Source organism: Phacochoerus africanus, chromosome 2, assembly GCF_016906955.1.
Source record: "Phacochoerus africanus isolate WHEZ1 chromosome 2, ROS_Pafr_v1, whole genome shotgun sequence".
NCBI lineage: Eukaryota > Metazoa > Chordata > Mammalia > Artiodactyla > Suidae > Phacochoerus > Phacochoerus africanus.
In genome coordinates, this window is record NC_062545.1 from 263,197,033 (window position 1) to 263,223,932 (window position 26,900).

Here is a 26,900-nt window from a genome sequence, read left to right on the forward strand (position 1 = left end):
TGGTGGCCCCCCAACCCCCCAGATAAGTGAAACTTAGCCTTGAGGATGGGGCAGGGTAGGCGGAGGGAAAGGCTGGTTGGTTACTGATAGTGGTGCTTGGTGACTCTCTGATGGTTCTCTGTCTGCCTGAAAAAGGACGAACACTGGCGGGGAGAAGCGCTCCGAGAGAAACTGCGTCACCGTGAAGATCGACTCAAGGTTGTCCTAAAAATATATCCACCAATCTGTAGATACAGATATGGGTACATAGTATAAGATAGTGGGCATGTCGAGGAGAGTGGGGGGAACTGTTCCTCTGCAGCCCGCTCAGCAGTTTTGTAGAGCACACGTTCGAAGCTCCGACCCAACCCGAGGCCGGCTCCGTGTTCCAAACCGCGAGTTCGGGTGCGGAGCCCAGTGCTCTGTCCCCCATGTCGTGCTTCTTTGCCTCAACTGAAACTGACAGGACCTGTGTGTTAGGTCAGGAAATAGAGATACCGTGATAAACAACAGGCAGGTCCCAGGTCTGCTATCGGGGGAAGGACAGGGAACACCGGAAGAGTAGGCTTGGGTGTCAGATAAGCAGTTTGGCTCAGAACGTGTTGAGTGAAGGCCTTGCGAGACATCTAGGCAAGGATGCCTGTCTGCAGACAGATGAAAATAGGTGTCTGGGGCTTAGTGGTCAGTGTTGACCTAAAAATTGGGGGGTTAAGAGTGTAGGTTGGAGTTGGAAAATGAGAGTGACTTAGAGCAAGAGAGGATACTGCATCTTTGGAGAACAGCCACGTACAGCGAGGGAGCCCCACGCAGTACTGAGTGAGCGGAGGCTCCTGACATCCGGGAGCCTCCAGCCACGTGTGGCTGTTTAAACGTCAATTCATTATAATTAGATTAGGTGAAAAATTCAGTTCTTGGAGTTCTTTGGTGGCACCGTGGGTTAAAGATCCAGTATTGTCCCTGCTATGCCTTGGTTGGTCCACTGCTGTAGCACAAGTTTGATCCCGACCCCAGGAAGTTCCACCTGCTGCAGGTGTGGCTAAAAAAAAAAAAAAAAAAAAAATCCGTTGTTCAGTTGCCGTATTTCAAGTGCTCAACGGCCACACATGACTAGTAGCTGCTATGGTGGACAGCACAGACAGAGAATATTCCCATCATCACAGGAAGTTGTGTTGGGCGGTGCTTGCTGTCGACTTGAGCAAGAGTCATTTCAGAGATACAGCGGGAAAGCCAGAAAGTCGAGTGGGGTTGAGGATTACATACATTAGTGGGGTTGAGGATTACATACATTGTGAGAGACAATGAAGACATCGAGTATGAATCCATCTCCAAAGTCTGGGCAGAAAAGAGAGAGAGAAGAGGTAGTGATTTAATGGGGAGGCCAGGGACACAAATCCTGCACCGTGTGATAGACAGCACAAAGAACAGGCTGAGGAAAAGGCCCAGCTAATGACAACACAATGGCCGTCTGGCACTGCCCACTTTTTTTCTCTCTCTTTTTTTTTAAGGACAAGAGCATTTTCAGCATCCATTTCTATTTTATGTCAGTCAGATGTGCCTATCAAATGTCAAACGTGAAGAAGCTACTGAGTATTAGTTCTGGTACCTCCCTTCTGTGTGTAAAACCCTGAATTTTACCATAACACCTTCAGGCCCAGCTTCGACACTGTATGTCCAAGCAGGCGGAAGTGCTGAGCAAAGGGAAGCGGCAGACAGAGGGCACTTTACACAGCCTGAGGCGGCAGGTCGATGCCTTAGGGGAACTGGTCACCAGCACGTCTGTAGAGTCCACGTCGTCACCCAGTCTGTCGCAGCTGGAGTCTTCCCTTGCAGAGGACTCCCATCTTGGACCAAGCCAGGTAGGAGGAAGCTCTTCACAAGGGGTCTGACTATACATGGGAAGCCCCTGAAAGCCTGGGGTCCATAATCTAGAGGAGGCTCAGAAGGACGTGAATGCCACCTTCAGTCTCTGGAAAACTTGTCTTAGGAAAGACTTGCTTTTTCATGGTCCCTAGGGAAGCTGAAATCAGTTGGTCAGTGGATGATAAGAATGATAAGCTGATGATTTAGGAAATAGACTGCAACTAGAGACTGGCTGACTTGTCAGAAACACGGTTAATTCTACTCTAAATGCCTCCCACTCTGGATTCCTTTATCCTCTGCGAGGTCAGTATAAAGAGTTTAGGCCTGTGAGGCCAGCTCGAGTCCCACTTTAGTCTGTTCATTTCCCTGTACTTTGAGGAAAGACGACTGACTGTGACACTTACTTCTTAGCAAAGTTTGAATGCAGAGTTTGAATTCTTAACCCAGAGTCTATTAAAACAACAACAGCAGAATTTCACAAAAGTTTACTGTGTGAGACTTAGGTAAGGTTCATAATTGTTTTGAAGGAACATGAAATATACTCATGGAATTGGTAAATGGTAACTCAGTATTACTGTCAGATAATAGCTACCATTTTTGTGTGCCTACTGTGTGCACATTTACCTCATTTAGCTTTTACATCCTGGGAGGTTTAGGATTTATCCTCTATATAGGTAAGGAAATTGTATAAAATGAAAAGTGATGTCAAGGTCACAGCAAAAGACAAAACTGGGACTTAGAGGCTAATCTCTCTTTACCACAGAGCAGTATATCATACAGTTGAGCCGCAAGAATATTCAAAGCCAGTTGCATCTTTAATAGGCCCACAGCTAGCTCATTAGCAGCAGAGCCAAAGCCTGAATATGACTACTTTAAAACCTTCGATGGAGGACCCAAGTCAGATATAGGCCAAGACCATCATGGGCCTCAGGGCAGGCCTTAAGGAAGTATCAGAGGCACAGAGCAAAGTAGATGACTTTGGAGGTAAGACAACCCAGAGTAGTGAAGGATGAGTGCCCAGCAGTTTGAGGAGCAAGTTCAGTTATCAGCTCATGGTGGCAGACAAGAGTTCAGATGCTCTAAATCCAAGAGATTTAGGGGAGTTCCCGTTGTGGTGCAGTAGTAATGGATCCAACTAGTACCCATGAGGATGTGGGTTTGATCCCTGGGCTTGCTCAGTTGGTTAAGGATCCTGCATGGCTGTGAGCTGTGGTGTAGGTCGCAGACGTGGTTTGGATCCTGCATTGCTGCTGTGGCTGTGGGGTGGCCAATAGCTACATCCCCAATTTATCTCTAGCCTGGGAACTTCCATATGCCATTGGGTGTGGCCCTAGGAGAAAAGCTAAAACAACAACAACAACAACCGTAAAGCCAAGAGAGCAATAGAGGAGGTGTTGGAGGCCCAACAAGTGGGGGTGAGTTTGTTAGAATTATTTTGGACTCTGGGGTCATAATCTAGGTCTATGTGGGATAAAAGGCTGAGCTAGGTTGTAGTTAGGGAACTGGCTTCTGATAGTCTTATCTTCATTCTTTTCAGAGCTCCTTCCAACAAGTTCTGCAAGGTCCATCACAAACACTAGACAGTTACCGCCACTGATGCCATTCGCGGCTTCCTGCTCACAGGTACAGTTACAGAGTTCTTTTAACTAGCACTTGGAATAAATAGCAAGATCTTGAATTCTAGCTTATCATACAGTCTTAAGTAACCTTTTAACTTTTGGGTAGTTTTGTTCAGTGAGTCATCCAAAGAGGTATTCAAATATATATCTTACCTGCCATGATACTATCACTTAGTTCTGTTAATATAGTTAAAACCTGTTTTACTCTTCTAAGAATTTATCATTTCTATCTTCGTCTTATTGTAGGAAAAGAATGGCTCAGTCAAATGAGGGAGATTATTTTGCATAAATATGAGGAAATACCTTCTCCACTACCTCACCAACTTCATACTTACAATGCCACTCGGTTTTTACCAAGATCCAGTGAACTCAAGATGCTGAAATTCCACTGTAGTTTATTCCAACAGTACGATTACTGTTAGGGGTTTTGTAGGTCACTTGTACATATGGGAATAATTGTATACTATTTAAACCAGGGTTCTAGATGACTGAGGTTTTTTTATCTTTGAAATGTGTTGTTATAAAACCCATGCTGATTTGAATCTATAAACTGGTAAAAATCTATAGTTAGGGGATGAAATGCACTTAAGCCCTTCTTCATTTATAGTGCCTAAAGTTATTTTTGGATTTTGTTTAAAATCTATTTTCATATGAAAATAAAAAAATAAAATAAATTTGGGTCTGATACCTGACTGTACACTTCACGTATTTATAGTAAAGCCAAAAATGTTTTACAATTTTAAGAAAATGTCAGTCTTTCAAGTGGCTTTCCCTTTGCCTGCAGGTTGACGTATCAGTGAATATATTTTATCGTTTGCAAATACTATCATAAAACTTTCATATATACTTTAGGTGCTTTTCCTCAACCAAAAATGTTCTTTGGTGGAAAATAACAACTTTGTACTTTGGAGAATCTGACTTTCAAATTTGTAACTGCCATAAATTAATGACTCAATCCAAGGGTCTATAAATACATTTCTTTAAGAACAAAAATAGCAACTACTAACACAACAGAATGTGGTATGGACAGGTGAAATATCAAACTACATATAACAGGTTTTAAAATATTCCTGGGGACGCTCGTTCTTTCTAGGTCCCTAGACAAGCTTTTGAACCATTAACAGCAGGGTGAATGATCTCTTACCGTCTAGTGAGGTTTATATTCCTAAAGTCATTTTGCTAGAGCAAAATGGACCATTAAGATACGGGATAAATATGATTAAAGACAATGAAAGTGGCATTAAACTTATCACACAGTAAGTTCTAGAAAGCATCTACTTCCAAAATACCGATTTGGTAGTGTCCTTTGTACTTACATTGCTTCATTTTCACAAGTATTAGGAAATTGCTTAAAAGGCTGACCTATTCACAATTGAAATTCTTCACCATCAGTTTCCTGTTCTGCCCATGTGCCGAATGAGGGTAAAATGTTTTCTTCCTAAACTGTCACATGAACCCTCTCTATAGTCCCACATGAACAGGAATCACTTCATCTTCCGTTTGAAATCAACGTGTGGGCAAGAGAGTTCCTGAAACTAGTCCTCTGGAATCCTGGAGTCAGGCGATGTGTGAAGCCAAATGCCTGGTTCCAAAGGCCATCTTTGCAAAGAAGCTTTACTACCTCTAACTAAACTAACGTGTAAATACCACCGACCCCCCAAAAAGATAAAAAATAAAAATCAAAGTTACTGCATCAAACACTTTATTGTCCATGAAAAATACTTGAACATCATACTGGAATGTCTAACGCACAGAGTACTGAGCACCAGTTACTAATCAGGAGGGCCTCACAGATGCAAGGGCAAGGAGTAACCCAGAAAAGCAGGTGATCACACAAAGTAGTAAGCTCTCCAGGGATTAAAAATTGAAAGAATTTCACATTCTCTCCAAAGTGTACTTGCTCAGTGTCTGGCACACGTTACAATATGACAGTCTGCTTCTGTTTTTGAGCACCCAAGTTTATCAAAGGGATTTACATGTGCAAACAGAATTTGGCCCCAAGTACAGTCAGAGGAGAACACTATCAGGCACCAAATGTGCTGATCTCACACTGAAAAAGATTGAAAAACATTGCAAATGTGATCTGAACGCAGGGATAAAATGCAGCTCATTTACTGAGCAATGTGGATTTATATGCTATGTATGTAGACTTCTCTTTTTATACAACAAATAAGGAAATTTCTGCAATAAAAACTGGCAACTTAACGCCAAATAACTGTTTGCCTGAAGAAAATATGAAAGCCTATTATAGTTCAGAAAATAACGCAAACAATTTTAATTTAATCTAGATACAGGTACTTTATTTACAAATATTTAGATTAATAGCATTTTGTTACATCAAATGAAGAGTACAGCAGTCTGAATAAATCCTGTCACAAAAACAATAAGACCCACTGTAACTAACTTTGGGAATCAGGGTATTGCACCTAAACAAGCCGCAGTCTTTAGTTTGTGATTGCTACCTTATATCCCAATGGGTGGTTTGTTTGTTTTGTTTTTGTAAATATATACACACACCAGCAGGTCATGGTCCCTGGGCGAGTCCCTTGTGATGCAACAGTGTAAGCAAAATGGATCACTGTCTAAGTCTTTAACAGAATATACCACCTGACTCCAGGTATGTTGTTTTTCAAAAAGTTAAACAAAGACAGACATAAAGATGAGTCCACAAATTAACCAAATCCTATTTTCTGCACATTCCAGTTTTGGCTTTTATTAACATTGACTATACAATACTCTGGTACTACCACATGTTTACAACCCAGAAAGCTGTATTTTTTTACTTTAGTGTCTGTAAATAGGGATTTAAAATGTGTATTTTTGAACACAGCAGTTGAGCTGGGAGTACATTTTATATCATACACATAAGTTTACCTATCCTACTTCAAATAACTTCTCAGTCCCCAACCTGAACCCTAAACTCAATTAAAAATCAACAGAAGTACAGAACGTGATAAAAGATAGGTTTGTTGTCTAAAGAAATAAGATTGTTTCCCTTGCTCAATACAGTATTCTGTCAGTGGCCAAACCACCGAAGTGTAAAGTAATAACTTACTTTATATCAGCACAAACATTGAAACACCGTTAGAAACACTTTCCCTTTTACAAAACAATTTATGCCAACATGACAAAAAATAGCCCCTCATACTAAGAACACAAGGGATCTCTTAAGTTATTTCACTGTAGTATTAAAAAATGCACAATTTAAAATCCCTTAACAGCAGACCTGCGGTTCTGGCTGTCTGGTTCAGAATCTCACCATTCCAAGGAAGATAAAGGTATAAAAGCTTAAAATGTGCAATAATAAACCCAGCCTTTTTTCTTTTTCTATACAGTAAGGCAAGAAATGCAGCCTGTAATGCAAAACGTTTACAAAAAGAGAAAAGCAGGTTAGCACATTGTTGATTGCACAAGAACAGTTAAGAAAATCAGCAGGTAAGCCACAGTGCAAAGATGGAACAGAATCTGCTAGTGTTAATCCTCTCACGCCAGGAGCTCTTTCCAGCATAATGTCCCCAAACACTGCCAGCACCAAAGGGTGGAGCCAGTATATTGTGTGAACTGCAGTTGTGTCTATTTCCTTATATGAAATGAAAGGGAGAAACATGGTCACATACAGGTCATACTGTACAAACTGGTATTTTATACTGTTCCAATGCCAGTAATCAATTTATTTTCTTCATTAAAATAATATACACAGAATGTATTGTTAGTTCGGTTCCTTCAAATTTTATACATATTTACTTTCTGCTAAAGAGGAAAAGATAAAATGGTGTAAAAAAAAAAAAAAGATAAAGCTATTAATTAAACACAAGAGAAAAGATAAATGGATGTTTTCCCCGTGCAAGGCTAAGACAGAGCAAACCTCCTCAAGAAAAATGCCACCCACACAACAGGGAATTTATCCAACAAAAACAAAAACAAAAACAAAAGGTGTTATAAGAACCCCTCCTCTATCATCAGAAGTCATTTCACAGCAATAAACTTACGGGTTACAACAGACATACTTGAACAGCTAAAGATGGGAAGAAAGGCTTAAGACATCATCAAATTAAACCGTACAATGAGACAAAGCCTTGCCAAAAAGAGGAAGGGGTAAAAATCAAGTCCGGCATCAGTGCTCAGTTTAAATCATGTATTGGTGACATACCTATCACGAGGACAATCAAGGGGGAAAAAAAGTCTAGATTTACCATGCAGGAGAGATTTATTACTCTACTTGCCTTTGATAACCTGATTACATCTAGTTGTTTAGCAGTTTAGTATCGTGTTAAACTGTTTTTTACAACAGAGTTGTTTTTTTCTTTTTTCTTTTTAATTAAACCCAGTAAGATGTACAGAAGACAATGAGGCAGTAAAAAGTACTGCTTCCAACAGACAGAGGTGAAAGGTCAAATGAGAGCCTCGGCAAAGAGGTCACTAGCAACCACAGCCTTCTCTCTGGGGTTGGGGTTCACTGGTTAGCCGGCCTCCTTGTGGGGCTGAAGGTTTGTGTTGTACACCAGACTCGGCAGCATTCAGGTCCAAGCTTCCATCCTGAATGTTCTGATAGATTTTCTTGGCAGCCTCAAGGAAAGCATCTTCTACGTTCTCTCCCCTAAGAGGCAATCGACACCTTTACTGGTGGAACATAGCTTTCAATGAAAGATGAGACTTTATACAATGACCTCTGCTAACTTTTAGTCAACTACCATGGTGTCTTCAACTTAGCCACTGTCATCTAATAAGGGATTACCAGAAGACTGAGCTAAGAGAATAACATGGGAAAATATTTTCCATGGAAAGCATATAAGCACAATACTAACAGCTGTTTCTACAAATTTTGTGTGTTCTAAATCATTAAAATGCTATGTAGGGAGTTCCCGTCGTGGCGCAGTGGTTAACGAATCCGACTAGGAACCATGAGGTTGTGGGTTCGGTCCCTGCCCTTGCTCAGCGGGTTAACGATCCGGCGTTACCGTGAGCTGTGGTGTAGGTCACAGACACGGCTCGGATCCCGCGTTGCTGTGGCTCTGGCGTAGGCCGGTGGCTACAGCTCTGATTCGACCCCTAGCCTGGGAACCTCCATATGCCGCAGGAGCGGCCCAAGAAATAGCAAAAAAAGACAAAAAAAAATGCTATGTATTAATGTGTAACAAGAATTAAGATAGGCCATTTCTTGAATAAAAGAAGCTGTTCTAAAGAGAAATGATATTATCTCCAAATGTATGCAGAACAGTATTTTAGGATTTGTATGGTCTGATTAGCCAAGCACCAACTGTACCGTTCTTAGCATGCTTAGCCATGTTCACACTCCAGTTCAGTTCTCTTAGGACTGACAGGTATAGATTAGGCTTAATAAAAGGGGGCTAGCTTCTCACCACTGCAGGGAATTTGGGGTTTAATAAAGAACTATGATAGAATCTTAGGGCTCAATAATGGACATAAAACAACTAGAAAGTATGCTTCTAATTATTCTTAGACATTAAGTTGTGTTTTCACTGTGATCAAAAGTATTAAATGAACAGGTTGAAAAACCTTGAGTCCAGGATACCAAATTCAACCTCAGCTGTGAAAGTCAAAACACTTTTGAAATGTTAATTTCATTTATTAACCTGGATTACCAATGAGCATAGTCAAGGTATATTATTTTAGGGAAAGTAACGTGAAATTGTTATTTTAAAATGTGAAACAGGAAGCAAAGGGATGTTTGCTGTTTTTCCTGCCATAAAGCATTACATATTTATATATTATATGTATATACACTATATATATATATGGTCCTACTTTGAGAAATCTGAATATAATTAAAAATGATCTAATTTTAGCCATACTTACGTTTTTGCACTTGCTTCAAGGAACAATAAGCCTAAAAACAAAATTCAGACTATGAAAGACATTTCAAATTAACTCACAAGGACAGTAACATCCTGAGTAATATCTGAATAAGTTTCCCATCAGTTTTCAGTACTCCTACCACAGTATTTTATGAAAGACTATATAAGTTTGAGATGGAGGGATTCTTTATATTTGTCATTAAATAATTGTACTGCCCCCTACATGAATCTCAAATAGAAACATATTTTGTTATTTGCTCATTCCTAAGATTTGAGTTTGAATTTTTAAAAAATTGTCAATCTGCATTGACAAAATCCCACTTATCCTTAGAAATTTTCCCAAGTGTGACCCAAAAAAGCCATTATTAAAAGTCTTAAAAGAAACCCACCATTTTCTTCAGCAAACTGTTTGGCTTCTTCATATGTAACATCTCTTTGTGCCTCCAAATCTGCTTTATTTCCTATGAGAATTATTACCTAGTTTGTGATCAAAAGAAACACATCTTAAAACAAAAGCAACCATTTAAATCAAACATGAAAATTCTGAAATCCAAAAAATCTTGAAGGAAAAAACATGTGGGCCTAAAAAGGAACTAGCAATTAACCATCAGACAGGACTACAGAAGGCATTCATGAAGGTAATAGTATGAAGAGGGATCTCGGCAATTATTTAGACCAGAAGTCGACAAACTTTCTGTAAAGAGCAAAATGTATTTCAGGTTTGTGGTCTCTTCGCATATACTTCTTAAACCTTTTTTTTTAACAACCCTACAAACACATAAAAACCATGCTCAGCACTGAAGCCATTTAAAAACAGCCCTGTTTTGTTTTTGTGTGCCTGAGATACATCTGATCTGGGCCAAAGATTATGATTTATCTGAGTAGACTATGAAGGGTCTATGGACAAGTTCCAGAGTATCTATAAGAAATTAAGCACAAAATGCTGTAAATGAGGACATTCTCTGAAAGAGAAGGTTTGTGATTTTCATCAGATTTTCACAAGTTTCTGAGACCCTTAGAAAGTTTTAAAACTACTAGTTCACTTTCCTCAGGCTGTAAGCAAGGCAATTAATGTTCAAAAGAAGGACCTGTCAATGGTAAAAAAAAAAAAAAAAAAAAACTCGGGTAAAAAACCTAAACTGTAACCTTCAAATACTGTCCTCCCTTTACACTATCCCTAAGGCTGGGCTAAGTTTGTTGCAACTGGTAACAAATGACTGTGTATCCACGATGGGGGTCAGTGGGAGTTGGAAGACACATATTTGGTGATTTCAAATTCAAGGCAAAATATTACACACACATCCACTTTGGAATCATTTATACATGTGAAGTTAGGCCAAAGTTAAAGACAGCTCTGAAAAGTTCTAAGAAAAAAGTGTACAACTTTGGGTAGCAGTGCTTTGGCCTTTACTGGCACAGGCCAGGGGATAAATTAATTCTGCCTATATTTTTTTTTTGTCTTTTGTCTTTTTTGTTGTTGTTGTTGTTGCTATTTCTTGGGCCGCTCCCGCGGCATATGGAGGTTCCCAGGCTAGGGGTCTAATCGGAGCTGTAGCCACCGGCCTACGCCAGAGCCACAGCAATGCGGGATCCGAGCCGCATCTGCAACCTACACCACAGCTCACGGCAACGCCGGATCGTTAACCCACTGAGCAAGGGCAGGGACCGAACCTGCAACCTCATGGTTCCTAGTCGGATTCGTTAACCACTGCGCCACGACGGGAACTCCCCTAATTCTGCCTATATATTTTTTGACACCAACTGGCAAACCCACCCGACCCCCTTTCTCCCCTGAACAGATGTGGTAATCCAGATAAAGATACTTTAGAAATGCATGGTTTCAACTAAAAGGGCTTTCCACCATTAACTTCGTTTCATGTGAAATTACAGTCCCTAGCTTTTTACTTTCAAAAACTGGTGTCCAATGAACCATTCTGACCAGAATGTAAACCTTGAGCAAGGACAGTTCCGTAGTACAACAAAAGTGAGCCATCTTCAACCAGTATGGACAAGTGCCCACTGAGGAGGGAAAGAAGTTTTCACATACAGTCCACTAGTCTTTAAAGAATTAGGTAATGAAACTTTAAAAAGGAAATCAAGTTTTTTAAAAGTTAAAGGTGGTGAAGTCACAATGGCTCAGTAGTAAAGGGCCATTATAAGACAGGTACTCAAAACAAAAAATGTTTGCTTTGGAGCTCCTGCTATGGCCAACAGGATGGGCAGCGTCTTGGGAGCACTGGAACACAGGTTCAGTTCCTGGTCCAGCACAGTGGGTCAAGGATCCAGTGTTGCCACAGCAGTAGCTTAGTTCGCAGCTGTGGCTCAGATCTGATCCCTGGCCCGGGAGTTCCATGTGCCATGGGGCAGGCAAATGCAAAACAAAACAAGAACTGTCTGCTTAATGGAAACACTGCTTGCTCTCCCAATTCATGCTTCCCAACGTCATGAAAGGGGAGACATAAAGTGGCTTGTGGTTTTCAGATCCAGCTAACAACACAGAGGTACGAAATATACCATCAACAAAATGAGAAGATGTAACTTCTTTTCAGAAATCAATGGCAACGTTACAAAAAAATGTAACATTTGAGCTGGACCTTAGAGATTTTCTTTCTTCTGAAGATCTGTAAGATTTTTAAGGGGCCTAAATGAGATAGGAAGGACATGGCTAATTTTTTATTACATTCCTCTAGGGACCCTCTATAATAAGTTGTCTTCTTGTTTTCAATATTATATTTCAAAATAACTACAGAATCACAAAAGCCTAGAGAAGAGCAGAGAGGTCCTCTAACCCCTTCAAGCTTCCCCAGTAGTAGTAGCATCCTACATACTTATTGTACACGCTCAAAACCAGGAAACTGACATTGGTACAATCTACAGCCCTTACTCAGATTTCATCAGTTTTATATGCTCTTGACTGTGTACAGTTCTATGCAATTCTATTGCAGGTATAGATGTGTGCCATCAATCACAATACAAAGCTATTCTATCCCTACAAAGGAAACACTTTATGCTGCCCTCTTTAGTTAACTCACACCTTTTAACCCATCACTAACTCCCGGCAACCACAAATCTGTTCTCCATCTCTATAATTTTGTCTTTTTGAGAATGTTTTATATCAATGGAATCATACAGTATGTAATCTCTTGAGGCTGAGTTTTTTTCATTCAGCACAATGCCCCTGAGATCTAAGTTACTGCCATGTACCTACAGTTCATTCCTTGGTAATACTCCTTTGAGGAGTATTCCATAGTATGGATATACTAGGATTGCTTTACCATTTATCAATGGTCACCTGGGTTGTTTCCAGATTTTGGCTATCGTAAATAGGCTGCTATCAACATTTATCTATAGATTCGTAATATAATTACAGTGGGTTTAATGTGACAATGGGTATGAAAGTTCCAGACACAGCCCCTGGCATAATAGGCAAACCATGTTAACTGATTCTCAATGTAATTTTTTGTTTTTGCTTTTATTTTTTTAGGGCTACCCCCACGGCATATAGAGGGCCCCAGGCTAGGGGTTGAATCGGAGCTGTAGCTGCCACAGCAACACCAGATCCAAGTCGAATTGCAACCTATACCACGGCTCACAGCAATGCCACATCCTTATGCCACTGAGCCAGGCCAGGGATCGAACCTGCGTCCTCATGAATGCTAATCAGATTTGTTTCCATTGAGCCATGACAGGACCTCCTCTCAGTGTAACCAAACTGCTGTTCCCTGATAAAGGCTAATCTTAACACTTACTACATATTTATTTGTTCTTTGCTTTTTAGGGCCAAACCTGTGGCATATGGAAGTTTCCAGGCTAGAAATCTAATCAGAGCTGCAGCTGCAGCTTATGGCACAGCAATGGAGGATCTAAGCAGCATCTGCAACCAACACCACAGCTCATGGCAATGTCAGATCCTTAACCCACTGAGTGAGGTGAGGGATAGAATCTGCACCCTCATGGATACTAGTCCGTTTCGAAACCTGCTGAGCCACAACGCAACTCCCGAATTACATATTTATTAAACCAGGAAACTACCAGGTACTGGGTACAAAGCTAAATGAGACAGAGGCCTCACTCTTGAAAAGCTCAGAATCAATCACAGCTCGGTGCCTTTCCTCACTAGTTCCTCAAAACAACCTCAAAAGAATCTACTGACACCTTGAACACCTCAAGTCCCAGCTCAAACACCACCTCTTCTATAAAGCTGGTTTCTGCAGATGGCACTGATCACACTGGGCCCCTCCACCACACACTACACCAAACACTCTTTGTAACACATATTTCACTCTGCTTTTCAGTACATAATTGTATACTCACAGGTAATCTCCCTGATAGACTATATCCTTTTACAGGCCAACTCATATTTATTTCTGTATACTGCAGAGCCTACCATGGAGGCTAGCCTTTAAAATCTTAATAAATATCTTTTCAGTCTGGTTAATTTTTTAAAGCATTTAGGGCTCTTTTTTTTTTTTATCTTCGGCCACACCCACAACATGTGGAAGTTCTTGGGTCAGGGATGGAATCTGCACCACAGCAGTGACTTGAGCTACAGCGGTGACAATGCCAGATCCTTAACACACCAGGGAACTCTTTTTATTCTTAATTGAAATTTTATTGAGGGGAGTCCCCATCATGGATCAGTGGAAACAAATCTGACTAGTATCCATAAGGACACAGGTCCCATCCCTGGCCTCACTCAGTGGGTTAAGGATCTGGTGTTGCTGTGAACTGTGGTGTAGGTCACAGATGAAGCTTGGATCCCATGTTGCTATGGCTGTGGCGTAGGCCAGCAGCTACAGCTCTGATTTGACCCCTAGCCTGGGAACCTCCATATGCTGCAGGTGCAGCCCTAAAAAGACCAAAAAAAAAAAAAAAATTATTGAGACTCACATGTAGCTGTAGGAAATAATTCACACAGGGAACTGTATCTAGTCACTTGTGTTGGAACATGATTGAGGGTATGTGAGAAAAAGAATGTACACACAGGAGCTCCTGTTGTGGCGCAGTGGTTAACGAATCCAACTAGGAACCATGAGGTTGCGGGTTCGATCTCTGCCCTTGCTCAGTGGGTTAACAGTCCGGCATTGCCGTGAGCTGTGGTGTAGGTTGCAGACACGGCTCGGATCCCGCGTTGCTCTGGCGTAGGCCAGTGGCTACAGCTCCGATTCGACCCCTAGCCTGGGAACCTTCATATGCCGCAGGAGCGGCCGAAGAAATAGTAAAAAGACAAAAAAAAAAAAAAAAGAATGTGCACACACATATATTTATGTATGACTGGGTCACTTTGCTGTACAGCAGAAATTGACAGAACACTATAAATCAACTATAATAGAAAAAAATGAAAATCTTAAATAGAAAAATAATAATTCTGACACTCAAAAAAATAATTCAGAGATCCCTAGTACATTTTGCCCAGTTTCCTCCAAAGGTAACATTTTACAGAACTAGCGATATCATAGTCTCCATTTGACATAGGATCACCACTCCATTCACAACTTTTATTATTTTTTTAAACCATAAACATGAATAGAAACCAAGTCTAAGATGCAAAACTCGGGCTAATTAGTACTGGAAAAAAAACATTTTATGTTTTCTTCGATTAATTTAAGAATAAGAAGATTCTCTCATTCTTAGTCCCAAATACAAAAAGAGCCCACTTTAACTTACCGTATTTGGATTGGTGAGATTCCTTGCATCTGTCAACCAGCTGCTTAAATGGTTATATGTACTTCTTCTGCAAAAATTAAAGTTTACATTTGTGACTGCCACATACAGTTGCATTTCAATAGAAAAAAAGAAACATCAATACTTTAAATTTACACTTTAATCAACAGATCCTAAAAAAGTATTTTTGATTTGACTAGATTGTTGCTCTAAAACAACTGTGAAATGCAAACACATACTTTTCAAAAATCTAGCCAAACTGATTATTTTTAAATAACTTAAGATTCAACAACTTTGCTAATTCCTTATATGTCAGGAGTAAATTGTTTACATTTAAAAGCACATCCAAGAGTTCCTGTTGTGGCTCAGCAGGTTAAGAACCCAACTAGTACCTATGAGGATGTGGGTTCGATCCCTGGCCTCGCTCAGTGGGTTAAGGATTTGGCACTGCTGTGAGCTGTGGTGTAGACTGCAGATGCAGCTAGGATCCTGCATTGCTGTGGCTGGGGTGTAGGCCAGCAGCTGCAGCTCCGACTAGACCCCTAGCCTAGGAACTTGCATATGCCACAGGCACAGCTCTAAAAAGAAAAAAAAGGAAAAGAAAAAAAAAAAAAAGATCTGGCATTGCTGCAAGATGTGGCTCAGATCTGGTGTTGCCATGGCTGTGGTGCAGATCTGCAGCTTCTATTCAACCCCCCAGCCCAGGAACTTCCATATGCCACAGATGAGGGAGGAAGGAGGGTGGGAAGGAAGGAAGAAAATAAAAGCAAATCCATAAACAAACCAATATGCAAGCAAGGAAAAACAGAGGAAATTAATGGAAAACAATTCTAAACTCAGAACTTTCAATCTGAAGTAAAAAATAAAATTATTTTGACATTATCCAGATTTTCAATCACAAAATGGGAGACAAAGCAGTACCAATATGGCTAACTAATGACACACTCAATGGAAAGCATTTTTGCGTCTATCTCTAAATATCTCAAATTAGAAACAAACTCAGACACTACTGTGGGCTGATATAAAATCCACCTTAAAGAGTAAGGTAACTACAACAGCATAAAAATTACCTTTAAAACAATAATTAATACATTTGGTCGGAAATTCACATCTCCAGGTATATCAGAGAGTAACTTTATTCTCTCTCTGTACTCTTATTTTCCAGCAGATTAATCATTTTGGGAATTCATAACTGCCTCATTTCTGCACTTCCTCTAGCAAGAGTTTAAAAAACACGGGCTCATTTGCACTAGCCAAGTAGGACCAAAGACAGCAAACAACCAAACAATCTACAATAATATACAGAGTACACTAACATTAATTAGACTTACCACAAAGCCCAAAACAATTTTTTTTTCGAAAGATAAAGAGTATTTCGGATTTATACAGACTCACAAAACATTAATCTACCTTACTCATTTATGGGCTTCTGTTTCGAAGCCCATAAAGATTTAAATGATTTCAGAGCCAGGTGTACAACCTTTTACACACATTGTGTCCTCAAAGTTTTTCAAGTTCAGCCTTGTGAATATATTCCATGATCTCCAGCTGCCATTGCTCATATAAAATCTGATATTCCAAACTGAAAAGAACTCCCAGTGAGAAGTGAAAAGAATTCCTTACTCAGACTCTTTTTACTGTGCTATACAAGAACAAATTACCACCTTAGTGGCAAAAAAAGTCACATAAAATGTTTCCCAATGTTTTAAAATTTTCTAAGTAAACAATGGTGAAATATAATTTTTAAAAGGCACAAGCCTACCGCTCCTCATTACTTGTAGTACTAACATAACTTACTTTTACACAATAGATCTATCTTGCTTTGTGCACAAAACCTTACATAACCAAGTCCAAAAACACTGGTACTGATTTTGATGAAATCTAAAATGTCAAAGCTAACAGCAAGAGTGAATTATAAACCACTACCACTTTGATAAACAGAAAAACAACATATCCTTTGTAAGCAGTATCAAAATCAAGTAAACTATATTATTTACATGTACCATCTCCACTAATGCTTCTGATAACTTTTGTTATTAATTTAAAATTCAGCAACATAATTTCAAATCTCTAAATACAGGATTAAATATTCATTAACTGGTGTTTCTAGTGCTTAAAAAAAAAAAGGCGCTAAAATATCCCTAACTTTGGTGTAGATGTTAGATACAACAAACAATTGATATAGCCAAGCAAACTGCCATAAGCTATGCTATCAATGAGTAAAGTACCCTGTAACAATCAGAGTAAATGCCAAGAATAAAAAGCATTACTAAAGCAGAGACTTCTTAAGTTTATAAAATGTCAATGATTAATACTAGGAAAAAATGGGGAAAAAAAAAATCTGTGCCATGGCTGCTACATCAATGTCACCATGAAGAATCACTTCATCAAGAAAAAGCACCTATCTTAAAGCCTGCTACTTTTTTTCTCAGTAACAGTTTTTGGGGGATGTAACAAACATAACATAAAGCTCCCTCTGTTAAAGTATCCAATGTAGTGGTTTTCAATATACTGGCAAAGTTGTGGAATGATCACCACTCTAACTCTAGAACATTTTATCACCCCCCCAAAAGAAACTGTATCCATTGGCACTTACTCCCCATCCCCTGGCAATCCAGTTTCTATCTTTATGAACTGATCTACTCTGGGTATTTCATATAAATGGAATCATAAGACATGTGACTCCGGCTTCTTTCAACTAGTAAAATGTTTCCTAGGTTCATCGACCTTATATTATGCATTAGTATTTCCTTCCTTCTAATGGTTGAATTATATTCCATTATATAGATAAACCACATTTGTTTATCCTTTTGTCAGGTGATGGGCATTTGGGTTGTTTCCAGCAAAGTATTTTATTTCTTTTTGGCCACTCCTGCGGCATGCACAAGTTCCCAGGCTAGGGATCAAACCCATGCCACCGCAGTGACCTGAGCTACAGCAGAAACAACATTGGATCCTTAACCACTAGGCCACCAGGAACTCCTCCAGCAGAGCACTTTTCCTAACTTTAATGGACACAAAAGTAGTTTACAAAAAGTAGTTTACCATGCTTAAAAAGATATGTTTAACAGCAAAACTTTTTATATACACATATCACATCTTCTTAAACTTACACACTGTTCTATGTCAATTATATCTCAATAAAGCTGAAATTAAAGAAAAAAAACACAAAAAGCAGAACACTATAAACAGATACACTTTAAGCACACATCACCATATGTAAATTTTGTTAACAATGCATGGAGTTTTCAATTATGTCAAGTCTTCAGAAATGCATCCTTCCTAAACAAATATCCTGTTAAATGGCTAGGTAGTAGTTTTCCCACAAAACTATTTACTGATCATGTTAATACTAATTGCCTAGCTCAGGGAAGAGAATTAAAGCTATTTCACTTTATTTTGGCCTGAGACCATCCAATTCTAAAATTTAGTAAAACTTCAAGCACTATAGTCAGAATCATTCACTATCTTTATTCAAGGCATCCTTTCCCAAAGGTATTCCTTAATAAGATAACCTTAGGAAACACCAAATTAAACAAACCTGTAGAGTTATTTTCCTTTTCAAAGTTCTAACACATGAATGTGCATTGTGACTGCTCAAGAGGAAACATTTTAAAGCTTTCCCCAAAGGAGACATAATTGAAAATCTAAGTCTCACTTGGTCCCACTCACCCATTCCTACCCCCCAAAAAGTGAGACAAGAGTCACAATGCTTTGGCTGACACTCTGCATTAACATGAAGGGTGATCTAGTTTATTTTCTAGCTTACAGTAGACACAGAGCTTGATGAAGTGGCACAATTTTCCAATCTAGGTTTGTTACTTTGTATCAAGTGGTGAGTTTTCACAACAGTAGAATTGAAAGAAATTTAATCTTGCTGAAGTATCATGAGCTACTTCAACCCATTTTAGAAAAAAAGAACTTAAGTAAAGGAACAATTATATACGTCAGATGCAAGTATGAGAACTTTTTATAAGCTACCATGTTGGATTAACAAACATACTTAATTCTTTGCTTCGCCTTAAAAGGTGTAAAATTTAACACTATAGACTGAACAGACTAATCCTCAAGATTTGCTCACTTTCTACTGAAGTGGAAAAATAATACTGTGGTGTAACGTATTATTTCACCTCAAATTCAACTGATATTACTTCTTAGCATGGTATTATTCCATTTGCTCCACCAGCATCTCCTAAGTTTTTCTTCAGTCACACAGACTTTCAGAAAAGGAAATCGACAAGTTATAGCACACCTTAGAGCAATTTAGAGAAGAAACCATAAAACCCAAATAAGCTCATTAATACTCACACAATTACAAATTAAAGAATGCCTAAATCAATAAAAAAAGAAATCACACTGCCTAAAGTAGATTTCTTTTGTTATGAAGGTTGAAAATTATTAATCTCTTACCTAGTAATATCATACACCATAAGTGCTCCTGCAGCTCCTCTGTAGTAGCTTCGTGTGACAGCTCTAAACCTCTCCTGTCCTGCTGTATCCCAAATTTGCAGTTTGATTTTTTGGCCACTAACTTCAATTATTCTTGTACCAAATTCAACACCAATTGTGTGAGGACAGTCAGCCATAACTGTTAAGGAGGAAAAGAAATGTAATATTCCAACTTCCAGAAAGCTTCAAATTAAGGCCAGTGGGAAAATAATCCACTAGGTAATCAAATGATTTATTAATTAATGCTTGTAGGCTATAATATGACTAAAGCTTGCGCTTATAAAAATAAAATAAGCAGGAGTTCCCCTGTGGCTCACCAGTAATGAACCAAACTAGTATCCATGAGGATGAAAGTTCTATCCCTGGCCTCATTCAGTGGGTTAAGGATCCGGCATTGCTGTGAAGTGTGGTATAGGTAGCAGATACGGCTCAGATACCACGTTGCTGCGGCTTGGCATAGGCCGGTGACTGTAGCTCCGATTCAACCTCTACCCTGAGAACTTCCATAAGCCACAGGTGTGGCCCTAGAAAGAAAAAAAAAAAAAAAGGTTAGCAAAAACCCAACGTAAGACATTGTAGATGTGACTGGACTAGAACAGGAGTCAGCGAACTTCTGTTAAAAAACCAAATAATAAGAGTTCCCGTCGTGGCGCAGTGGTTAACAAATCCAACTAGGAACCATGAGGTTGCCGGTTCGGTCCCCGCCCTTGCTCAGTGGGTTAACGATTTGGCGTTGCCGTGAGCTGTGGTGTAGGTTGCAGATGCGGCTCGGATCCCGCATTGCTGTGGCTCTGGCGTAGGCTAGCTACAGCTCCGATGAGACCCCTAGCCTGGGAACCTCCATATGCCGCGGGAGCGGCCCTAGAAAAGACAAAAAAATAATAATAATAATAATAAATATTTTAGGTTTTGTAGGCCAAAAGGGCTCTGTCACAAGGACTCAAATCTGCTCAAACACAAGAGCAGCCACAAATAATATGTAAAATGGGCATGGGTGCACTGCAACAAAACTTTATTTATAAGTAGGCAGTGACTGAATTTGGCCCACAGGTTATTATCTAAACTAAAAGAATCTGAAAATTAAAAATAAAAATTTTACGAGTTCTCACTGTGGCACAGTGGGTTAAGAATCCAGCATTGTCTGTGGCAGCTCAGGTCACTGCTGAAGTGCAGGTTCAATCCCCAGCCAGGCAGGTTTAAGATGCAGCATTGCTACAGCTGTAGGTTGCAGCTGTGGCTTGGATTCAATTCTTGGCCCAGGAACTTCAACAGGCCATGGGTGTGGATTAAAAAAAAAAATTTTATTGTAAATTTTAATAAACTTTTTTTTTTGGGGGGGGTCCTTTTGTCTTTTTAGGACTGTGGCATATGGAGGTTCCCAGGCTAGGGGTCTAATCGGAGCTGTAGTCACTGGCCTACACCATGGCCACAGCAACAAGGGATCTAAGCTGAGTCTGCGACATAAACCACAGCTTATGGCAGTGCCAGATCCTTATTAACCCACTGAACAAGGCCAGGGATCGAACCCAGAACCTCATGGTTCCTAGTCAAGATTCGTTTCCACTGCGCTATGATGGGAACTCCTAATAAACTCTTCCTAACACCAACATTAGATATTTAACCTTCTGACAATCATTAAATATTAACAAATTAATCAATGGCTTTAGGGTTATAGGAATTTCTGGTCAAATATTTATCCTGAAAATGCTATTATGCCTCAAAAAAAGTCACCACATTTAGTATGTATTTATAATTATATAAAATTGGCAAGTTACATATGTCTAATCCAATAGGACAAGTTCATTAGTCCTTTCCTTATAATTAGGCCACTGAAAACCTAAACCAGTTATTATTCTCTTGTACAAGTACACAGACTGACAGATACTTCATAAAATGTTACATTAAGCCAAAAGTGCCATAGAAAAAATTTCAATTATATAAAAACAATTTCAATTATATTTAGCCTATCAGTTACATAAAATAAAGTGGTCTCTTCTTTTACCACCCAAGATAGAGTAGTACTTTGAATCTTAATCAACCAGTCATGAATTTAGAAAGAATTCCATTTTAATATCTAATCTCTTATTATTTACTTATTAGCAAAAGATATATGAGCAAATTTCCCCTAATAAGATAATTTCTATAACAGAAAGTCAAAGAATGAAAAGATTACTTAAATTTGATATCACAGTATTATCATCAAAAAAAATCTAAACAGGTCAAATTATATATGGCAAATAAAAGTTAACACTCTGCAAGAGTTCCCGTTGTGGCTCAGCAGTTAATGAACCGACTAGCATTCATGAGGTCATGGGTTCGATCCCTGGCCTCACCCAGTGGGTTAAGGATCCAGCATTGCCATTGTGGTAAAGGTCGCAGATGTGGCTCAGATCCTGTGTTTCTGTGGTTGTGGTGTAGGCCAGGGGCTACAACTCCCATTCCACCCCTAGCCTGGGAACCTCCATATGCTGTGGGTGCAGCCCTAAAAAGACAAAAGAAAATAATAAAATAAAAATAAAAATCAACACTCTGGAGTTACTGTTGTGGCTCAGTGGTAATGAACCCAACTAGCATCCATGAGGACACAGGTTCCATCCCTGGCCTCGTTCAGTGGGTTAAGGATCCAGCATTGCCTTGAGCTGTGGTGTAGGTCATAGACGCGGCTCAGATCCTGCATTGCTGTGCCTGAGGCACAGGCCAGCAGCTGCAGCTCCAATTCGACCTCTAGCCTGGGAACTTCCATATGCCGCAGGTGTAGCCCTAAAAAGCAAAAATAAATATTTTTTTTAATTTTAAAAATTAAAATATTTTTTAATTTAAAAAAAATTTTAAAAATTAGAATAAAAAATCAACACTCTATACATACAGGTATATTTCATTTTATCTGCACCTATTAAAAAAAAAATCACTCCCTTAAGACAAAAGTGCATATATCGGGAAAGGTTACATACAGAATACACTGCAAATGACACTTTTTAAATGGTAGGAAAGTGAGAATAAAAAATTTACTAATATTTTATCTTACATATTGAACTTACACTTTTTTTCTGTAAATTGATGAAGCAAGCAAGATTTTCCTACTCCCATGTCCCCTGTTTAAAAAAAAAAAGTTTCAAGTAGTAATTATATTTCTCAATTTTATACTCCTACATGCCAAGATTACTATACCCCTTTAAACATATCACATCACAAATTTCTGGGACACCTGGAAGTTTTATTTCCACAATTTATAATGAGTTTATAAAGGTCAGTTTTCACTGTGATATATAAATTGACTATTCTGAACCTTTAGTTAATGAACTATGTTAATAAATAGACACCAGCTGGGAAGAGCTTAACAGAGAAGCTATTGTAATAGTATTTTTTTTACTTTAGGCTACTTCAACATTTTCTATTATTTTTTTCCCTAACCAATGCATAAAAGCCTAAGATTCCTAGGAATGACCAACAGGGAAACATATAACAAGCACAAATAATAAAGTTTTGGAAGCTTGAGTCACTAGATCCCATCATATATTTCTTGTAGAATTCCATAAAAGAATGGGCGTTACATGAAAAACCGTAACAGAACAGATATCATCTCTGTACTAAGAGCAATTTAACCTTTGGTGAAGAGAAGCATTACGATATAGTCACATAAGCTCAACATTAAACCAAACTGTTTCAATGTAAAGAATTAAAATATTAATTAAATTGTTAATTTAAAATATGTATACTTGCAACTGAGCTCTTCCAACTATACTTGGATAAACAGCATTGTCTTAATTTGAGCTAAATCTTCCTGAAACTTAAGAAAAAAAACACCATTATGTTATGTATCTTTTTTTAAAAATTTATTCTTTCTTTGATTTTTATTTATTTAGTCTTTTTAGGGCTGCACCCGAGGTATATAGAGGTTCCCAGGCTAGGCATCAAATTAGAGCTGCAGCCACCGGTCTACACCAGAGCCACAGGAACTTGGGATCCGAGCCGTGTCTGCAACCTACACCACAGCTCAACACCAGATCCTTAACCCACTGATCGAGGCCAGGGATCGAACCTGTGTCCTCATGGATACTAGTCAGATTCGTTCCAATGAGCCACAACAAGAACCCCCATGTATGTATCTTGAACATAGTTATTTTGGACCAGTGCTCTCTATCAATTTTTGGAATCCAGGGGGCTCTGAGAGCTTTCATGATATTTTTGGAATGCATCTTGTAGGAAATTAACCTCATTCCCAGTATTAACAAGCTTTCAGGTAGGCCTCAAGGGAAACCAACATCACTTCAAAGGTACCCAGCTTTGTACTACGAAGTATCCCGTGTCACAACACAAAAGGTACATCGTTGATTCAAAAATATATCTTAGCAAAGGAATTTTAATTTTGCAGTAAGAAAATCATTCACTTCTTCTGAAGTACTACATTAAGCATTAGCATATAAATATTTTGCATTTTAACCTTCTTTGACAAACAAGAGTGTTAAGTTAAACTTACCAATAATAATATATTTAAAGATGTAAGAGTAGTTGTATGGTGCAGTTGCCATGGTGGCACTAAAAACAAAGAAAACTATGTTACTTAGGAAAAAAGTATACACAAGTTATCCAAGCTGATCATTGCTATCCTTTAGATACAAAAATAACAATAACAATAATAATAAAGCACAGGGATTATAATTAAACAAAATGTTGGTTACAATAAACCAAAGCAAAATTGCTTTTCCCAAATTTATCAAATACACAAATTCTCTTGGATGAACACTGCTTTAACATTCTCATTTATTTTCCATAGAAATATAAGAAACCATGTATATTAAAACAGTTCCAAGATTTCACTTCAGGAAATCTCCAATAAGAAGTGTTACTCTGAAAAATTTCAAAATAAGGATATCTTTATTCCTTCCTTTCTTTTTTTTTTTTTTGAGGGTGGCACCTGTGGCATATGGAAGTTCCTGGGCCAGTGATGGAACCAGCACCACAGCAGTGACCCAAAGCAGCTGCAGTGACAATGCCAGATCCTTAACCCACTGCACCACAAAAGAACTCCCAAACAAGGAAATCTTTATAAATTTACGTTAAATATCATCATTATAAATAGTCTACTCCTACTAAGGCCCCTATCCCCATTAACTGATCAAGTAAATTACTAATGGTCTGTTTGGAACTCTGATTTTTTACAATAGAATGTTATAAAAAGTGACCACCAACATAAACACAAAAAAACCTTTTTACCCTACTTGAAAAATCATCCCTTAGCATAGCATCCAAAGAAAGAGCAATCATACTATGTCTAAACCAAATAAATGTAAGAATTAGAAATCACATGAAACTGTTGTTCCTTTTTTTTTGTCTTTTGTCTTTTTAGGGCCACACCTGCAGCATATGGAGGTTCCCAGACTAGAGGTCTAATTGGAGCTGTAGCTGCCAGCCTACGCCACAGCCACAGCAACGCGGGATCCGAGCCACGTCTGCAACCTACACCACAGCTCATGGCAACAGTGGATCCTTAACCCACTGAGCGAGGCCAGGGATCACAACCGAGTTCTCATGGACTCTTGTCACATTCATTTCCACTGAGCAACAACGGGAACTCTGAAACTGTTGTTCTTACAGATTAAAAAAAATTACTGACAATTTCATATGGCTTTACCTAATATAAGATTTGAAGATTAACAACATACTAAATGCCTGCTACATATTATTCTAGGAGCCAAGAGAAATAATGACATAAAACACTACTTGTAGTTGCAAATTTTTGAAGTTTATGTAGTGGAAGATATTTCAAAAGATCAAAGTCCATTACTTACCCTCAGAAAAGCCAATCTAAAGAATTCTAATTTCTTCCCTACTTTTTAATAACTTAAAAAATAATTCTCCAATTTATTCAAATGAATGCCTTGAATGCGTCAGACACAGTGCAGGGTGCTGGAGAAACAAGAAGTGAATTCTAATACTGGTAATAACTTACAATAAAATTTATTCCCCAATAAAACAGAAAGAAAATGTTTATTCTCAAAGCAGTTTTCAGCTTAAAGAAAGATAAAAATTCTTTATAAAGGTTTAACCCCATTTTAAAAATTTTGCCTTCTAGGAGTTCCTGTCATGGCACAGCGGAAATGAATCCAACTAGGAACCATGAGGTTGCAGGTTCAATCCTTGGCCTAGCTCAGTGGGTTAAGGATCCGGCATTGCCGTAAGCTGTGGTGTAGGTTGCAGACTCTGTGGTGTAGGCTGCAGAGCTGGCGTTGCTGTGGCTGTGGCATAGGCCAGCAGCTGTAGCTTCAATCAGACCCCTAGCCTGGGAACCTGCATATGCTGTGAGTACGGCCCTAAAAAAAATTTGCTCTCTAGTATTTTTTTTAACTGGTTTTTACTGTTTTGGCCAACTGTCACATACACAAGCCAGACATTTATATCACTGGGGAAATATATTTACTGAAATTAACACCTTACTATAAGTCATACTTCAAACAAAATTTCTATGTAATAAAGTTTAACCTGTAGAAAAAGAACATATTTAAAATAAGTGAATTACTGTTATCAGGGAAGAGGAAGTTGTTAATTACAGTAAATTATTAGAGAAGCATTTCACTCAATACAGTCTTCTCACTTAGCAGTATGAATTATATTCAACAAAAGTAGGACATGTAACATTTATAATGTCTTCGACACCACAGAAAACTCCCTTAATTTCTTTCAGGAAAGGAAGTTTTTCTAGTTAAACTAACTCTGATTCTGAACATCATACAAATTTGATTCCCTTTTTCCAGAAAGAGAGGACTCAAATTTTTAAGAATGTACTTGGTCCTGAGGCTCAAATTGGTCTGTATTATTCATCAGATCTCTGAACCAGATCCTAAAGACAAGGGAAAAAAGTCGTATCTCACAGTTAAAATGATATTTAGGAGTTTCCGTTGTGGAACAGCGGAAACGAATCTGACTAGGAACCATGAGGTTTTGGGTTCCATCTCTGGCCTCAGCCTCACTCAGTGGGTTATGATCTGGCATTGCCATGGCTGTGGTGTAGGCTGGAGGCTGTGGCTCTGATTTGACCCCTAGCCTGGGAATCTCCATATGCCACAAGAGCAGACCTTAAAAAAAAAAAAAAAAAGATATTTAAAGATTACTAATTTCTTCTTGGGCTGCATTCCTCCCAGGCTCTTCTCTCCTAATTAATTTTTAACTCCTGTTAAATTTCTTTTTCCCCATTCAAACTTGGGGAAAAGTTAACTATTTAGTCACCTTTAAATTACTGTTACTCCTATGCTCTCCCACTTTTCATTTTCCTATTCCCTTTCCCTCTTCTAACTGAAAGTTGTAGCTGTTACATACTTTATTTCCCTTCATTTTGTTACGTTAAAATTATGGCCTCTAACAATTCCAATTTCCACTTGAAATGCTCTAAAAGCTAATCATGAAATTATAAACCAATCCTAGTTGTACTAATTTGTGTTCTTGCAAATGCTTGTATCACAGAAGCATTCATTAATTAAATATGTACTGAGATGACTAATTTTGAAGAAATATTTTC

At 38.7% G+C, this 26,900-nt stretch overlaps 2 protein-coding genes across 6 annotated transcripts in view; one reads left to right on the forward strand and one right to left on the reverse strand.

The window, feature by feature from the left end:
* The window catches only part of CNTRL (centriolin), a 96,104-nt gene extending 90,948 nt beyond the window's left edge, over positions 1 to 5,156 (forward strand). For 4 of the 5 annotated variants that reach the window (XM_047768296.1, XM_047768299.1, XM_047768298.1 and 1 more), the window contains 4 exons: positions 136 to 198; positions 1,629 to 1,835; positions 3,377 to 3,462; positions 3,705 to 5,156. In XM_047768296.1, the coding sequence (XP_047624252.1) occupies positions 136 to 198; positions 1,629 to 1,835; positions 3,377 to 3,436 (330 nt within the window). In that variant the 3' untranslated portion in view covers positions 3,437 to 3,462; positions 3,705 to 5,156. The remainder of the gene's footprint in view (positions 1 to 135; positions 199 to 1,628; positions 1,836 to 3,376; positions 3,463 to 3,704) is intronic. The other variant, XM_047768297.1, reaches the window with a different exon arrangement.
* The window catches only part of RAB14 (RAB14, member RAS oncogene family), a 29,896-nt gene continuing 8,139 nt past the window's right edge, over positions 5,144 to 26,900 (reverse strand). Inside the window, exons 2-8 of the mRNA XM_047768301.1 lie at positions 23,865 to 23,923; positions 22,426 to 22,479; positions 19,349 to 19,526; positions 14,942 to 15,008; positions 9,664 to 9,751; positions 9,276 to 9,306; positions 5,144 to 8,055 (exon numbers count right to left, since the gene is read on the reverse strand). Of these exons, the coding sequence (XP_047624257.1) occupies positions 7,878 to 8,055; positions 9,276 to 9,306; positions 9,664 to 9,751; positions 14,942 to 15,008; positions 19,349 to 19,526; positions 22,426 to 22,479; positions 23,865 to 23,916 (648 nt within the window). The 5' untranslated portion in view covers positions 23,917 to 23,923 and the 3' untranslated portion in view covers positions 5,144 to 7,877. The remainder of the gene's footprint in view (positions 8,056 to 9,275; positions 9,307 to 9,663; positions 9,752 to 14,941; positions 15,009 to 19,348; positions 19,527 to 22,425; positions 22,480 to 23,864; positions 23,924 to 26,900) is intronic.